This window comes from Hippopotamus amphibius, chromosome 15 (genome assembly GCF_030028045.1).
Source record: "Hippopotamus amphibius kiboko isolate mHipAmp2 chromosome 15, mHipAmp2.hap2, whole genome shotgun sequence".
NCBI lineage: Eukaryota > Metazoa > Chordata > Mammalia > Artiodactyla > Hippopotamidae > Hippopotamus > Hippopotamus amphibius.
In genome coordinates this window covers 13,547,351-13,566,292 of record NC_080200.1, presented here as the reverse complement: position 1 = coordinate 13,566,292, position 18,942 = coordinate 13,547,351, and the positions used below count along the sequence as shown (strand labels likewise).

The following is an 18,942-nucleotide window of genomic DNA, read 5'->3' as shown; positions in this document are numbered from 1 at the left end:
TGTAGAGACATGGATAGATTTAGAGACTGTCATACAGAGTGAAATGAGTCAGAAAGAGAAAATCAAATATCATATATTAACACATATATGCGGAATACAGAAAAATGGTACAAATCAACTGGTTTGTAAGGCAGAGATAGAGACACAGATGTAGAGAACAAAAATATGGACACCAAGTGGGGAAAGCAGGGAGGGTTGAGGGGGGGAATGAATTGGGAGATTGGAATTGCCATATATACATTACTATTAAGAAAAAATATCAAATTGTACACTTTAAATATATGCAGTTTATTGTATGTCAAAAAAAGAAAGGCAACCATCTACTGGAAAATTGATGCTTACAGTTTTCTGGGATTCTCAAGGGCTAGTATTGGTACATTATCAGGAAAAACGTTCAACAATCAACAGTGCTTGTTACAGTGAGATGCTTATTGAAGAGCTGAAGCCTAGACTTTGGATTAAACACAAAAGACTGCTCTCCAATGGCGTTGTGATCTTGCATGATAATGCATGCCCACACACTTCTGCCCACACTATGGACATTCTGCAAAACCTTTATTTTGGAGCATGAAAGTATCCTCACTTATTCCTGATCTTGCTCCATCAGACTTTCATCTCTTTGGTCCCCTGAAAGCACCCCTATGAGGATGAAGATTCACTTCTGATGAAGAAGTGAAGACAGTGGCGCATTCGTGGCTCACAGCTCAGCCGAAAACGTTTTATAATGAGGGAATATGAAAGCTTGTTGACAGATGGACAAAGTGTATTGAAAAGCAAGGAGATTATGTTGAAAATGATGTATTTGTCTTTTCTAAAAGTTAATTAAACTAAATTCTACAGCCAGAGTGAGGATAATTTTTGACTCACCCTTGTAGTACTGAAAATTAATAGAGGGCTTCCTAGGTGGCGCAGTGGTTGAGAATCCACCTGCCAATGCAGGGTACACGGGTTCAATCCCTGCTCCAGGAAGATCCCACATGCCAAGGAGCAACTAAGCCCATGTGCCACAACTATTGAGCCTGCACTTTAGAACCCGTTAGCCACAACTACTGAGCCCATGTGCTGCAACAACTGAAGCCCACGTGCCTAGAGCCCATGCTCCACAACAAGAGAAGCCACGGCAATGAGGAGCCCATACACTGCAATGAATAGTAGCCCCCATTCAACAAAAGAAAGCCCGCAAACGGCAAAAAACAGACCCAACACAGCCAACAAAATAAATAAATAAATTTATTTTTAAAAAAAGAAAATTAATAGAACATCTAAGTCTAAAGGTTTTTATTTGGAAAGTTTTTAACTAGATAGATATCAGGATTTCATATATGATTATTCATATATGATTATCTATTTCTTTGTGGGGAAGTTTTGGTAATTTGTTTCTTGCAATGTATTGGTCAGTTTCATGTATCATGTTGAATTTATGGCCATATATTTGTCCATGGTATTGTCTTATTACCTCTTTAAAGTCTAAAGGTTAAATTATGATGTATTGTCTTTGATTCATGCTATTGGTAACTTACCTTTATAAATAAAACTATAATTCCCCTATTACTATATATCATATCATACATATTTATGATATTACTTAATAACCTCTGAGCCCCTTGTATGAACTAGTCTCATGGTAGGTTGTGAATATTTACTGAAACTTAAAATGTGATGACCAGTCTCTGCATCAGCAGTGGGCTCAAGTTGTGTAGACACTTCCAGAAACCATGCTTATAAGGCATACAAGGCCATCCTATAAGATCTCTCCTTATTCCCTTTTACTGAATAGCTTTCCCTTTCAACAGGTTCATTTTCAATTAATTGGGGTAGAAATCATGATACATACAGATACACACTAGTGTGTCTGTGGAAGGGTGTGTGTGTGTGTGTGTGTAAGTCTGCTTGGGAGTATTTTGGCAATATCCTGAAGCTTCAGTTAATGATGTTCAATTGTTTTCTTTAGTACTTTGCAAAAAGAAATGTATCACAGAGATGAATATAGCAGCCCATCAGAGATACTCTGCACTGTAGAGATTCTATCTAAAAAGAGACAGACCCTTCCTGGAAGGGAAAAAAAAAAGAGTCCAATGAGATAGAGGAAATATAGGTAGACCCGTAGCTGCTTCCCAAGGGTCAAAACTGGCAAAACTCTTTACATATTTTATTCTCTCTTAGCCTCTACAGAACCAAATCTCTCAGGATTTAGGAAAGCAATAAGATGTTTAATTAGGCTCTATGGGAATTCAGCCCTTGGAGATGAACATTAAAAATGTGAACTCTTTCCCTATTCTTACATAAGAATACAAGAGCAAACTCAGATGATTGGGAAACACAAATGCATCTTCCAGAGGCCTCATGGGTGGCTCCACCTCCCTACCCTTTCTGGGGACAGAGATTCTGACTTCATCTCTCACCCAAGGAAGAAACTGGATCACTGAAATAAAAACTCCTCCCTGATAATTTTTGGGTGAGCCACATCTTCATAAGTGTTGGAGGGTATGATATAGCTTTTTAAATGTTAGTAACTTTAAGGTTATCAATGGATAAGAAGAAAAGTTTGACACACAATCTCAAAAATTTACCTTCCCTGATTCTAAAGGGAAATAATGGTACACTTAAATATCTTTTATCTTCAACTTGTCTTCTCTGCCCTTGATTTTCAATCATGGGATCACCCTTCCTCAACAATATTCCCTTTTGTTTCATTGCTTCTCCCTTCTCCTCCAGTGATGGAAATATCTGTCTAACCTTATTCCACTATTTGTCCTTTTAGTCATTCAGCAAGTATTTATTCAGTAATTGCTTCATGGTAGGCACAAACCAATGTTCTAGAGTTGTAGAAAAGAGTCAGACATCATTTCTTCTCTTGAGGAACTCACAGCCTAAACAGGGGAAGAGATATAGAACTAAATGAAATACCCTGACATGGTACTGTAATCCTGGTAGAGAGGATCTAAAAGTAGTCAACTCTTCCTAGTAAGGTTACTTAAGACTTTGCAGAAAAGCTTATAACTGTACTGAATCCTGAAGGAGGAGTGGAGTTCTTCCATGTAAAGAAGGGGATACGCATGTAACAGGAAAAAGACCTTAGAGGAGCATGTGTAAGTATTGAACAAATGCTAAGTTGTATTTAACAAATAGTTCTCTCTTTTTTTTAATGAATCAGAGTCTACATTTAGCAAGATCCCCAGGAGATTTGTGCACATGAAGATTAAGAAGTGCTGTGTCCTCCCTACTCTGTTCACACAGAGCAGCTACATATATACCTGAATTCCTTTTAAACACCAGGTACAGATCCCTTGTTGATGAGAGCATGGCAGGGCATTGCTGCCCTCTAGACAGTGTGGTTAGCACTGTGGTCCTTCAGCATCCCTTATTGGGGTTCTACTCATATCTGAGTAAAGAGGCTAAATCCCTAAATCTGGTTATCCAGTAGTCCGGGGGATGCACAGCAACAATATACAGCTGATGATCATCATGCCACCCCTTTCTCTTTATCTCTTTCATTCCTGGTAAATATCCACATAACCATTTTCAGAAGCAGAAGCTGAGGTCCAGAGGCCAAGAGATTTGCTTGAGCTTACACAACTAGTGACCAACTACCACTCTGGGAGCCTGGATACAAAGATGTTTATAGTGGGTTGAGTAGTGGCCCCCACAAGATATATCCGTGTCCTAGTCCTATAACTGTAAATATAACCTTACTTGGAGAAAAAGTGTCATTATAGATGTAATTAAGATTATACAGATGAGATCATCCTGAATTTAGGGTGGTCCCTGTATCCAATGAAATGTGTCCTTATATGAAAGGAAAGCAGAAGGGGGATTTGAGACACAGAGGAGAAGAGACAAAGGTTATTTATGTGATGAATTTGGAGTGATGCATTTACAAATCAAACAATGCCAAGGGTTGCCAATAGTCACAAAAAACTAGGAGACAGGCATGGAATGGAACCATCCCCAGCGTCTCCAGAAGGAACCAACCCTGATGATACTTTGATTTCAGACTTCTGGCCTCCATAACTATGAGAGAATGTTGTTCTAAGCCATCCATTTGCAATAATTTGTTATGACACCCATAGGAAACCAATATCTTGCTACTGAGTTTCAGGGAGAGCTAAAGAAGGTGATGTCTTCATCTTCCAAGGCACAGGCCCTTGGAAGTATGTGGAGGGGTGATTGGTTATATGGATAACTTATTAGACATCAATGAGCCATAACAATTCCAAGGATGGAGCACCCCAAAAATCTTCAATATGGGAGCTTGAAGGGCCAAAACATGTCTTCCTCTGAAATGTCAGTGCCAGCTTCCCAAGGTCAGCTGAATAGAAGCGTAAAAGAGGTGATTCCATGGGATCCCAAGAAGCAGAACTGGAGCCAACATTGGGAAGCCCCAGAAGATAGATATGTTTTCAACAGAAATGGAGTAGAAAGAGGGCAGGCTTCAAATGCGTCTGTCCTGATTTTGGGCACAGCCTTGGCCATTTACTAGCTGTTTGTCCTTGAGCAAGTAACATCACGTTTCAATTTCCCTCCCTTTATTTTTTTTTCAATTACTTCTCCCCCTCAGATGTTCCTTTTTTTAAACTGAAGTATAATGTGTTATTTTCAGGTGCACAGCAAAGTGATTCAGCTATACATACATACATATACATATATACATATATATATCTTTTCTTATAAGTTATTCCAAAATATTAATTATAGCTCCTTGTGCTATATAGTAGGTCCTGGTTATCACTTTTATATGTAGTAGTGTGCATATATTAATCCCAAACTCCTAATTTATCACCTCCACTCCCTCCACCCCGAGCTGTCCCTTTTGGTAACCATGTTTGTTTTCTATGTCTGTGCATCTATTTCTGTTTTGTATACAAGTCCATTTGCATCATTTTTTTATTCCACACATAAACAATATCATATGATGTTTGTCTTTCTCTTTATGGCTTGCTTCACTTACTATGATAATCCCTATGTCCATCCATGTTGCTGCAAATTACATTATAACTCTATCTAGTCCAAGGCTGCTAGGAGGTTTAATCAAATGATACATGAAAAGTGCCTGGAAGCAGCATATTAATTTTCCTTTTTTTTACATACAGTTGATTTCCAATATTATATTAGTTTCAGGTGTACAGCATAGTTATTCAATAATTGTATAGATTTTACTCCATTTAAAGTTATTACAGAATAAGAAAATGGCTATATTTCCCTGTATCCTTGTTGCTTGTTTTTTAATTAGTAGTTTGAAACAGGTTCTTCTTTTTTAAATTTTATTTTGTATTGGAGTATAATTGATTTAAAATGTTGAATTAGTTTCAGCTGTACAGCAAAGTGATTCAGTTATACATATACAGGTATCAATTCTTTTTAAAATTCTTTTCCCATTATTTTATTACAGAATATTGAGCAGATTTCACTGTGCTATACAGTAGGCCTTTTTGGCCATCTACTTTAAATACAGAAATGTGTACATGTCATTCTAAAACTCCCACCCTTTCCCTGTGGTAACCGTAAGTTTGTTCTCTAAGACTGTAAGTCTGTTTCTGTTTTGTAAAAACGTTCATTTGTATCATATTTTTAGTTTCTGCTTAAAAGTGATATCACATGACATTTGTCTTTGTCTGACTTACATCATTTAATATGATTATTTCATTCTTTTTAATGGCTGAGTAATATTCCATTGAACATACTTACCACATCTTCTTTATCCATTCTTCTGTCAATGAACATTTTGATTGCTTCCATGCCTTAGCTATTAAAATAGTGCTTCAATGAACATTGGGTTTCATGTAATCTTTTGAACCATGTTTTTCTCCAGGTATATGCCCAGGATTGGGATTGTTGGATCATATAGTAGCTCTATTTTTAATTGTTTAAGGAACCTCCATAATATTCTCCATAGTGGCTGTACCAGTTTACATTCCCACCAACAGGTTTCCCTTTTCTCCACACCCTCTCCAGAATTTATTATTTGTAGATTTTTTTGATGATGATTATGACTGGTGTGGGGTGATATCTCATTGTAGTTTTGATTTGCATTTCTCTAATAATTAACAATGTTGAACATCTTTTCACATGCCTCTTGGCCATCTGTATGAATTCTTTGGAGAAATGCCTATTTAGTTCTTCTGCTCACTTTTTGATTGGGCTATTTTTTTTTTTTTTTGATATTGAGCCACATGAACTGTTTGCAAATTTTGGAGACTAATCCCTTCTCAGTCACATTGTTTGAAAATATTTTCTCCCATTCTGTGGGTTATCTTTTCATTTTGTTTATGGTTTCCTTTGCTGTGCAAAATCTTTTAAGTTTAATTAGGTTCCTTTTGTTTATTTTTGTTTTTATTTCCATTACTCTAGGAGACAGATTGAAAAAGATATTGTTGCAATTTATGTCAGAGAGAGTTCTGCCTATGATTTTCTCTAAGAGTTTTATACTATCCAATCTTACATTTAGGTCTTTAACCCATTTTGAGTTTATTTTTGTGTGTGGTGTTAAAGGGTGTTCTAACTTCATTTTTTTACATGTAGCTGTCCAGTTTTCTCAGCACCATTTGTTGAAGACACTGTCTTTCCTCCATTGTATAGTCTTGCATCCTTGTAAGTGTGTGGGTTTATTTCTGGGCTCTCTGTCCTGTTCCATTGATCTATATTTCTGTTTTTGTGCCAGTACCATATTGTTTTGATGACTGTAGTATTTGTAGTATAGTTTAAAGTCAGGGAGCCTGATTCTTCCAGCTCTGGTTTTCTTTCTCAATATTGCTTTGGCTATTCAGGGTCTTTTGTGTCTCCATACAAGTTTTAAGGTATTTTATGCTGTAGTTCTATGAAAAGTGCCATTGGTAATTTGATAGGGATTGCATTGAATCTGTAGATTGCCTGGATATTATAGTCATTTTGACAATATTGATTCTTCCAATCCATGAACATGGTATATCTCTCCATCTGTTTTTGTTGTCTTTGATTTCTTTCATCAGCATCTTATAGTTTGGGGATTTCAGGTCTTTCACCTCCATAGGTAGGTTTATTCCTAGGTATTTTATTCTTTTTGATGTGATGGTAAATTGGATTGTTTCTTTAATTTCTCTCTCTGATCTTTCATTATTAGTGTACAGAAATGCAACAGATTTCTGTGTATTAATTTTGTATCCTGCAACTTTACCAAATTTACTGAGGAACTCTCGTAGTTTTCTAGTAGCACCTTTAGGATTTTCTATGTATAGTATCATGTCATCTGCAAACAGTGACAGTTTTACTTCTTTTCCAATTTGGATTCCTTTTATTTATTTTTCTTCTCTGATTGACTTTGCTCAGACTGCAAAACCATGGCAAAGCTTGGGAATCTCACATAACTTGATGGAGGGTGCTTGTGTCCTCTACAATTCTTAAGATTAATACACTGTTCTGTGACTTTGCATTTTTGCTCATTTACCCATACTGACTTGAGTTCAAGTTTAAAATTTGGCAAAATATTTAATAGATATTTCTCCAAAGAATATATCCATATGGCCAGAAAGCATGTGAAAAGATGTGCAACATCTTTAGTCATTGGGGAAATTTAGGACAAAATCACAAGGAAATACAACTTCACACCCATTGGTATGGTTAAAATTAAAAAGGAAAAATTATGCATTCGGTGAGGATGTCAATAAATGGGAATCCTTGTATATTGTTGGTGGGAATGTAAAGATGTGCAGCCAATATGGAAAATAGCCTAGTGGTTCCTCAAAAAGATATTTTGCCAAAATCTAAACTGAGTTATTTGTCTTCATATTGTTGAGTTGTAAATGTTGTTTTTATATTCTGGATTAAAATTCCTTATCATATTTTCATTTTTCTCCCATTCTGTAATATGTCTTTTCACTTTCTTGATAATGTCCTTTGAAGCAAAAAACTTTTTAATTTAATGACATTCAACATACCTATTTTTTCTTTGCTTTCTTGTGCTTTAGCTGTCATATCTTATAAACCATTGGATGATCCAAAATCACAAATATTTACTGCTAGGTTTTCTTCAAGGAGTTTTAAGGTTTTAGCTCTTACACTTAAGTCTTTAATCTATTTTTGTTAATTGTTGCATATGTTGTGAGAACATAATTCAATTTCATTTTCTTACATCTGACTATATGTTGTCCCAAAACCATTTATTAAAGACTATTCTATATTCTTTGCCCATTGAATTGTTTGGCACAATTGTTGAGAATTTTTCCATATATTTTCCATGTATATATTCATCTATAGTTTTCTTTTCGTGTGATGTCATTGTTTGGTTTTGGTATCAGGGTAATACTGGCCTCATGTAAGTCTCTCTCTGTGTGCTATTTAGTTTCCATACATTTGTGAATTCTTTCATTTTCTTGATATTATTGATTTCTATTTTCATTCCATTGCTGTAGGAAAAGATACTTAGAATGATTTTGAGCTTCTTAACTTTGTTAAGACTCATTTTGTATCCTAAGATGTAATCTATCCTGGAGAAAATTCCACGTGCACTTGAGAAGAATGTTTATTTGGCTACTGTTGGATGGAATATTCTGAATATGTCTATTAGGTTCACTTGATCTATAGTGTTGTTCACATCAGCTATTTCTTTATTGATTTTATCTCTGGAAATTCTATTTGTTATTGCATAAGGGCTATTGAGGTTCCCTAGTATTATTTTAATGCTATCAGTATCTGCCTTCAAATCTATCAATATTTAGGTATTCTATTAGATATGTATATATTTCAAATGTTATGTTTACCTGTTGAATTGACCCTTTTATCATTATGTAATGACCTTCTTTGCCTCAAGGGACAGTTTTAAACTTAAGTGTATTTTGTCTGATATAAATATAGCCACTCTGGCTTTCTTTTAGTTACCATTTGTATACATTTTTTTAATCTCTTCTCTTTCAGCTTATGTGTGCTTAAATCTAAAATCACTAGATTTTTATTATTATTATTCACTCAGGCACTTTATGCCTTTTGATTGATGGGTTCAATCCATTTATATTTAAGGTAATTATTGACAATTGAGTACTTACTATTGCAAATTTGTTAACTCTTTTTTGTGTATTTTGCAGTTGTTTTGTTTCACCTTCCTCTCCTGCTGTCTTCATTTGTTATTTGATGAATTTTGCAGTAATTTGGTTTGATTCTTTTTATCTTTTATGTTTTTATTATAGTTTTTTTCTTTGTGGTTAGCTCAAGACTTCCATAAAATATCTTGAAGTTATAAATTGTTTTACTTTGATAACAATATCACTCACACACAAAACCACCACTCTTACTCCCCCATACACACACTTTGTGTCCTTGTAGTCTGAGTTTGCTTCATTTTATATTGTATATCATTTAACAGATTTTTCTTTTAAGATTTACATTATGGTCACCATCATTGCAGTGTTGCATGAGTCTAGATATGTCTACACATTTACTTTTACTAGTAAGATATATACTTTTATCTACTTTTAAATTGCTGCTTAGATTGGTTTTAGTTCAATGTAAAGAACACTTCTAAATATTTCTTGTTAGTCAGTTCTAATGGTGACTAATTCCATCATTTTGGGGGGTCAGGGAATGACTCAAGTTCACTTTAAATGCTATTTTTTTTCCAAATATAGTAATTTTAGTTGGGAGGTTTTTTTTCATTCAATATATTAAATATATCCCTGGTTTCCTGGTATATATCTTCTGCTCTACCTGGTTTCTGCTGAGAAATCTGGTGGTAGTCTTGTGAGTATCACCTTGTATGTGATAAGTAGCTTTTCTCCTGTTGCTTTCAAAACTCTCTATTTGTCCTTGAGTTCTGACATTTTGTTTATAATGTGCATCAGTTTAGTATCTCTGGGTTGATCCTCATCAGGATTTTTTAGTTTCATAGATCTGGATATCCCTTTCATCCTATATTTCTTTAAATGAGCTTTTAGTCCCTTTCCTTCTTTCTTCTTCTGTGACTCCCATGTACATATATGTTTACTTGATGATATCCCCAAAATTCCATAGGCTTTGTTCTCTATTTTTCATTCTTTTTTTTTTTCTCTTCTCACTGGATAATTTCCAAAGGACCTATTTTGAGATCACAGATTCTTTCTTCTGCTTGATCAAGTCTGTTCCTGAAGTTCTCTACTGCATTTTTTCATTTCATCCATTATTTTCTTCAGCACCAGAATCTCCATTTTTTATGAATTCTCTTTATTAAACTTTGTTTTGTTCATGTATTGTTTTCCTGACTTCATTAACTTGTCTATCAGTTCACTGAGTCGCCTAAAAACAATTATTTTGAATTTTGTCAGGCAATTAATAGATGTTAATTTCTTTGCCAGAAAATTGTTTTCCTTCAGTGGTGTCATTTTCCCTTGATTTTTCATGTTTCTTATAGCCTTTTGTTGATGACCACACATTTGATGGAGCTGTCATTTTTCCAGATTTTATGAACTGGCCTAAGTGAGGAAAGACCTTCACCTACAGGTGGGTGTGAAGGTGCCATCTGGATGGGATGTGACGGCTCCTGCTCCAGGATTACATTGAGTAAAAGTGGTGAGTTTGAGCAACCTCCCTCATTACAGATCTTAGAAGGAAAGCTTTCAATTTTTTACCATTGAGCATGATATCTAAGGACTTGTCATATATGGCCTTTATTGTGTTGAGTTATATTCCTTATATACCTAATTTCTTTCTAATTTCTGAAAGAGTGTTGACTTTTGTCAGGTTCTTCCTCTGCATCCTTTGAGGTAATCATGTGATTTGTATCCTCATTTGGTTAATGTAGTATATAAAATTTATTGATATGTGTATGTATAACCATTTTTACAGCCCAGGGATAAACTCCACTTGATCATTGTGTATGATCCCATTAATACACTATTGAATTAATTTTGATAGTATTTTTTTGAAGATTTTTGCACCTATGTTTATCAAGGATATTGACCTATAATTTTTTTTTATTATTGTGTCTTAACCAGGCTTTGGTATCAGGGTGATGCAAGCTAAATAAAATTACTTTGACAGTGTTCCTTGCTCTTCAGTTTTTTTCAAGTGTTTGAAAAAGATTTCAATTGATTCTCTTTTAAGTGTTTGGTAGAATTCATGATGCCATCTGATCCTGAACTTTTCTTTCCTGGGAGGTTTTTTTTTAATATAAATTTATTTATTTATTTATTTATTTATTTATTTATTTATTTATTTATGCGCTACTTTGGGTCTTCATTGTTGTGTGTGGATTTTCTCCAGGTATGGTGAACAGGGGCTACTATTTATTGAGGTGCACAGGTTTCTCATTGTGGTGGCCTCTCTTGTTGTGGAGCATGGGCTTCTAGGTGTGCAAACTTCAGTAATTATGGCACATGGGCTCAGTAGTTGTAAGCACAGGCTTAGTTGCTCCATGGCATGTGATATCTTTCTGGACGAGGGATCAAACCTGTGTCTGATGCATTGGCAAGTAGATTCTTAACCACTGTGCCACCAGGGAAATCCCTTCTTGGGAGATTTTTGATTATTGATTCAGCCTCCTTGTTAATTACTAATCTGTTCAGATTTCCTATTACCTCATTATTCATTCTTGGTAAATTGTGTGTGTCTAGGAATTTATCCATACCTTTTAAATTATCTAATTTGTTGGCATGTAATAGTTCATCATGGTCTCTTATGATCCTTTGTATTTCTATAGTATCAGTTGTAATGTCTTCTCTTTCATTTACATTTTTATTAATTTGAGGCATCCTTTTTTAGTAAGATAGCTAAAATTTAATCAACTTTGTTTTTCTTTTCTCCAACTTCCATGACTAGAATTATTACACCTGAAAATGTTGATCACCACATGATATGTCATTTATTGACTTATTGATAAGCTCTCTCACATGTCAAACAAACAAGCTTAATTATAACTTTCTTCAGGGCAAGGATTTGTTCTCCTGATACTTTAGACAAGGATTTCCCCTGCCATTATTAATGCATGCTATTGAATATATAATATATGATTATGCATAGCGGTATATAATTATACTTTAAAATATGTGTTGGTCAAAGTGTAGAAGAAGAGATGGAGCATTTAGTACCCTTTTTAAAATCAGAAAAAAAAGAACAGCGGATTTATAGATAAAGTATGAAAATTAGCTAATTAATTAATTAGCTAGTTAAGTGTAAAATAAAAACAGCATTTCTATCAAGTTGTTGGTAACATTTTTTGCTAAGTAACTGTTTTTTCCCATTTCCTAGCAGTCACACCAGCTACATGGAACCAGAAAACCAAACACAAGTTTCAGAATTTATCCTCCTTGGATTTTCAGAAGAAGAAGAGCTTCAACCTCTCCTCTTTGGACTGTTTTTGTCAATGTACCTGATCACTGTGTGTGGGAATCTACTCATTATTCTGGCCATTATTTCAGACTCCCACCTCCATACCCCCATGTACTTCTTCCTTGCCAACTTGTCTTCCACAGACATATGTTTCACCTCCACTACAGTCCCAAAGATGCTACTGAACATCCAGATGCAAAGCAAAACTATTACTTATGCAGGATGCATCACTCAGATATATTTTTCCTTGCTTTTTGGAGAGTTGGACAACTTCCTCCTGACTGTGATGGCCTATGACAGATTTGTAGCTGTCTGTCACCCCCTTAACTACACAGTCATCATGAACCCCTGGCTCTGTTGCCTTCTGCTTATGGCATCCTGGATCATGACTGTCCTGCATTCATTGTTACACAGCATAATGGTGTTACAGGTATCCTTCTGTACAGATTTGGAAATCCCCCACATTTTTTGTGAACTTAATCAGGTGGTCCAACTTGCCTGTTCTGATACCTTCCTCAATGATATAGTGATATATTTTGCAACTGGACTTATAGGTGTTATTCCAGTCACTGGAATCCTTTTCTCTTACTTTAAGATTGTATCCTCCATTTTGAAAATTTCATCAGCTGGGGGAAAGTGTAAAGCGTTTTCAACCTGTGGGTCTCACCTCTCAGTTGTTTCCCTGTTCTATGGTGCAAGCATTGGGGTGTACTTCAGTTCTGCTGCCCAAAACTCCAGGGCCAGTGCAGTAGCCTCAGTGACATACACTGTGGTCACACCCATGCTGAACCCCTTTATCTACAGCCTGAGAAACAAAGATGTGAAACAGGCCATGAAAAAACTCTTCAGAAGAGAAACATTCTCTACATGACAAGGATGTTTGTCTCAGATTTGGAGAATTTCTCATGAATCACAGGGCTCAAAACTCTGGGAGGCCCTAATTGTGATTCTTTTATTAGCTCAGAAAAAGATAATCTGCAATTAACTTTATTCCCAAAGTAATATATCATTGATTCTAATTATCTTATATTTTAAACAATTGCTTCTTTAGAATTTTCTTTTAAAACAGTGTACGCATTCTGACTCTACTACTTAGGGTTTAGTGCAGAAAGCACTGAGCCAATAGGTGCCCCTTGCCTAAATTTATTTTGGTTTGTGATTTTGGTCTCTTGCCATCCAGAGCATTCCCAGTGGAAGAGTTCACTGATCTTTAGCCTCCAGTGCAATGCAAATGAACTTCCACCCAATCTGCTGGTAATGCTTTTGCTAAAGACATGAACACTTATGAATTATGAAAGTCAATGATCAGATCTCTGTGTCTCTCTCTCTTATTTGATCTCCTTGTGGCATTTATACATTTGTTCCCATTATACCTTTGCTCTCATTACTTAAAACTATCCTGCTTTAGTTTTAAATTGGATTCCATGAAAATATATTCTCTAGTTCTCTACTACTCTGGCTGCTTCTCCTTAGCCACCTCCTCTACCTCCACCACTCTTTCATGTATTGCTATCCCAAGGAGCCTTTCTTTGGTCATCTTATATTATCACTCTGTGCACTACCAACCTTTTCTTATTCTCACCCATCACTTTTTCAATAGCCTGTATCCTAATATCTCTTCACTTATTCCACCGTCACAATTTATCTTGCCATATATCTAAGTAGCTAACTAACCTCTTGAAATAGATATGGCATATATACTTCAAAATCACCATTTTCATTATTCTACATGCTCATTTTCTTTTTCCCCATATCAATAAGGATTATGATGGGGTAGAGATGATGTGTTTAACTTAACTAATTTGAGTAAATTTTAATAGGGGAACTAGTTACCAAATTTTGAGCATGGTGTATGGAAAGTACTAGATATCATGCAATATTTTGAGATTGGTAACAGTGATGATCAGTATCAACCACTGGCCTAAAGAGATGAGAGAAAGGAATGGTTACTGATACATGGGAAGAAGGACATGTGTGATGAGGGCCTCCTTGATGGAGCCAGCTGTGAGACTAAGTCAGTCCAAATCTTCATCTCGTTCATGCCCACTCAGTTCTCATTAAGTCTCAGCTTAATGGACTCTTAAGAAATATTGTTCTTCCCTCATATACTTTGATATCACTCCATCTTAGTCTTTCATAGCAAACGAGGTTCACAAGACTTTCTTATTTGAATGACAGTTTTCTATAAATTCAGTACTTCCACTTTGCCCTGAACACTCATCAAGTCACTTTCTAGCTTGAATTTAGCTTTTCAAGTTGGCTTTCTGATTGGTAAGAGAAATTCTCAAGGGTGTCTCACACACACATACACCAGACAATGCACTATTGTCCAACTTACGGAATAACCAATGTCATGATTAGTTCACTTGCTTTCCACTAGAATAAAACTGTAAAGGTAGTAACTGGACTCTGTATCCCTGCTGTCCTGCCAAATATGTGGAAGACACCAGGGACCATGTGCAATCAGACAATAAGCTTCCCTGATGGTCTTAACAGCAGGGGCTCTTCTCTGCTGTCCACTATTAGAATTAGAAGTCTTGGTAACATTCAGGGGTGGCCTTCTGTGAAGTGAGTTGTGATCAGAAATATTTCTCCATTCTTGAGTCAAAGCTCTGAAATCTCAGTAGATCTTGTCCAAATGAGTTCCTTTTTTTTTTAAATAGTTTAGTGTTTATTTCCTTCAGACAAAGACATTCTCTTACGTAACCACAACTATCAAAATTAGGAAATTATCATTCACACATAACAGCCATCGAATCCTCAGGGCCCATCCACATGCTGCCAGTTGTCCCAATAACATCCTTTATAGCAAAGGATCCAGTTCATGATCCTGTAGCACACTTAGTTGGTGGGCCTCTTTGGTTCCCTTCTATCTGATATGTTCTCAGTCTTTCTTTGACATTCATGACCTTGATACTTTTGAAGATTATAGGCCAGTTATTTTAGTGTTCTTTCTACCAGAAGGGGCCTATTTTATGTTTTCTCATGATTTGATTTAGGTTATGCATCTTGGGCAGGAAATCCTAGGAGTGATGCTGTGTTCTTCCCGTTGAATGTTATCAAGTGGTGCAAGATTTCAATTTGTCCCATTACTGGTGGTAACTTTGATTATTGGATTAAAATGGTGTCTACATTGTAAAGTTACTCTTGTTATTTATTTCTTTTTTTACATTAAAATGGATGTATGTATGTATGTTGTGGTAAAAAAAAAAAACAACAACATATAACATGAAATTCACCATATTAACCATTTCTAACTGTATATTTCAGGAGAGTTGAGTATATTCACATTGTGAGAGAGATCTCCAGAACTTTTTCATCTTGCAAATCTGAAACTCTGTACCCACTAAACAACTCCCCTTTCCCCTCTATCCCTAGCCCCTGGTAACTACCCTTCTGCTTTCTGTCTCTATGAATCTGACAACTTTAGATACCTCATATAAGCAGAATCATACAGTATTTGTCTTTTTGTGACTGGCTTATTTCACTTAGCACAATGTCCTCAAGTTTCATCCCAGTTGTAGCATGACAGGATTTCCTTCCTTTTTAAGGCTAAATAATATTCCATAGCGTGCATTCCCACATTTTCTTTATCCATTCATTTGTTGATGTAAATTTGGGTCCCACCTCTTGGCTTTTGTGAATAGTGCTGCTATGAACATGGGCATGCAAATATCTTTTTGAGAACTGCTTTCATATTTCTTGGGTGTATGTCCAGAAGTGGGACTGCTGGGTCATATGGTGGTTCTAGTTTTGATTTTTTTTTTACAATAAATTGCATATATTTAGAGTGTACAATTTGGTATCCCAGTCTCCCAATTCATTCCCCCACAACCCTCCCTGCTTTCCCCACTTGGTGTCCGTATGTTTGTTCTCTACATCTGTGTCTCTATTTCTGCCTTGCAAATCGGTTGATTTGTACCATTTTTCTACAGTCCACATATATGTGTTAATATACAATATTTGTTTTTCTCTTTCTGACTCATTTCACTCTGTATGACAGTCTCTAGGTCCATCTATGTCTCTAAAAATGTTCCAGTTTCATTGCTTTTTACAGCTGAGTAATACTCCATTGTATATATGTACCACATCTTCTTTATCCATTCATCTGTTGATGGACATTTAGGTTGCTTCCATGTCCTGGCTATTGTAAATAGTGCTGCAATGAACATTGGAGTGCCTGTGTCTTTTTGAATTATGGTGTTCTCTGGGTATATGTCCAGCAGTGGGATTGCTGGGTCATATGGTAGTTCTATTTTTAGTTTTGCAAGGGACCTCCATACTGTTTTCCATAGTGGCTATATCAAGTTACATTCCCACCAGCAATGCAAGAGCATTCCTTTTTCTCTACACCCTCTCCAGCTTTTACTGTTTGTAGATTTTCTGATGATTCCCATTCTAATCGGTGTTAGGTGATACCTCATTGTAGTTTTGATTTGCATTTCTCTAATAATTAGTCATGTTGAGCAGCTTTTTATGTGCTTCTTGGCCATCCATATGTCTTCTTTGGAGAAATGCCTGTTTAGGTCTTCTGCCCATTTTTTTCTTGGGTTATTTTTTTGATATTGAGCTGGATGAACTGTTTATATATTTTGGAGATTAATCCTTTGTCTGTTGATTCATTTGCAAATATTTTTTTTCCCATTCTGAGGGTTGTCTTTTCGTCTTGCTTATAGTTTCCTTTGCTGTGCAGAAGCTTTGAAGTTTCATTAGGTCCCACTTATTTATTTTTGTTTTTATTTTCCTAATGAGTTCTTTAATTTAGTGATGGAACTGCCAGCAGAGCTAGATAGACCACTCCTAAAGAGTTTTCCTGCACTCTGAATACTACCTCTAGGGAAAGGAAAGCTCATTCTATGAAGACAGAGCCTAGAGAGATAAGGAGATACACACTAGGCTCCCAAGTTGCCTCTAATGATCAAAATTAACAAAGAAGTTCTCTATTTTTCTTCTCTACTTTCTTCCTATTTTATAGTTCTCTAAATTGCAGACAATAATGATAGGAAAGCAATTTCTTTAATGAGATACCATGAGAATTCAGCTGCTTCAGTCACTGAAATTGTATCCAATCAAAGGTGGCTTGGAAGGAAAAAAAAAATCATGTCCACCAGAGACTTCATGCATGTCTCCATCTTTCTTGGGGCAGAGCTTCCATTTTCATCAATTATCTATTAAAAGACAAAAAGAGTGTAAGTGGAAATGCCATGAGCCAAAGCATCCAAGTAATTGATTCAGGAACAAGGTGTGGAAGGAGATAGAGCATTTATTAGGTGATTTATTAACTCCAGGGACACCAAAGTCTTGAACATTCCTTGCATAGTTGATAGAAATAATGACATAAAGTTCAAGAACACAAAATTCTGGAGGGAAAAGGATCCTCTGCAGTCTGTTCCTTCTCAAGTCTAGCTGTGACTTTTGGCTCATGGAGTCTTCTGGGTGTATTTATGCTTCACACCCCTCTACCTTGATCAGTTTTGATAAAAAATTTTCTATTGTATTTGTGTTATTGAACACTTTTCTTCTATTTTGATCATTGCTTTCATCTTAATTATGTCTTTTCTTTGGGTTTATTCATTTGGTGGAGCTATTTATTTTAATTATTCTGTTCTTTGAATATATACATTTAAGATCTGTTTCTATCATCGTAGAGATCATTGATCTAACAAGCCATTTTATGTAATGGATTCTTTGTAATTCTGCTCTAAATATTTTTAAAACTTTTCATGGCATTTTCTATTTGACTCAAATTATTTAGGAGTTTTGTTGGCTAATTTTTTCTAAATATATATGAAGGTTTTTTTGTTTTTGTTTTTGTTTTTGTTTTTGTTTGTCTTTTAAATGTTGGCTTCTCGTTTTATTTTATTGTGACCAGACTAAAAACTTCTTGGTTTTTTTGTAAACCTCTCTTGGGTTTGTTCAAATTTATAAATGTTTCCTACATACACAAAAGTAGTTGTGTCATCTACTTGATGGATTTAGGCTTACAGATGTGCCAGTGTGTGTATATAAAGTCAATTTTAAGTGTGTGGTTCAAATGTTTACATATTCTCTAACTTTTTGACTACTTAAACTCTTACTTTCTGATAAACTTGTCTAAAAATTTATCATCAGAGTATGTATTTGTCACTTGTGCCTTGTGATTCTGTTATCTTTACATTTTGTTTATTTTGAGCCTCTGTTGTGTCAATGCCCTTTAGCCAAAAACCACTAGGAAGACACCTGTAGTACAGCAAATTGGCTTTATTACTTGTTGTAGTGACAGAGATTGCATTCCATGGGAAAACTTGGGGATTCTCAGTAAGAGGATACTAGAAAGAACTTATCATAGGATTTGGGCTTTTGTTGAGGATTTTGGGAGAGGGCTTAAGGAAGGGAGATTTTGCTCTGATTTGGATACTGTCAGAAAACAGGGAAATTCTGATTTGATGTCCTAATAAATCTTATCTATATGGGGGGATACTGGAGTGAGTATAAGCTATATTTGGTAAAGAAGTAGCAGTCACTCATATGAACTTTACAGGAGGTTGTTTGGTCCTTTTTGGGATCTGGGCAATGTTTCTGTGCTTGAGACATGATTACATAGTGGCCTTACTTTTGTCTTAATCCAACATGGTCAGATGGATTCTTGTCTAATTAGACACTGGGCCTTCAGAATGCTTTATCCTTCAATCACAG

At 35.6% G+C, this 18,942-nt stretch overlaps 1 protein-coding gene across 1 annotated transcript; it reads left to right on the top strand.

Moving 5' to 3' along the window:
• The first annotated feature begins 12,202 nt into the window (after positions 1 to 12,202).
• Positions 12,203 to 13,138, top strand: LOC130836244 (olfactory receptor 7A10-like). The gene has a single exon (XM_057708311.1). It carries the CDS (start codon positions 12,203 to 12,205, stop codon positions 13,136 to 13,138), a length of 936 nt encoding a protein of 311 aa, XP_057564294.1.
• The last annotated feature ends 5,804 nt before the right edge of the window (positions 13,139 to 18,942 follow it).

Excerpts from the sequence above, each read along its gene's own strand:
- LOC130836244 (XM_057708311.1), top strand. The coding sequence starts at position 12,203 with ATGGAACCAGAAAACCAAACACAAGTTTCAGAATTTATCCTCCTTGGA.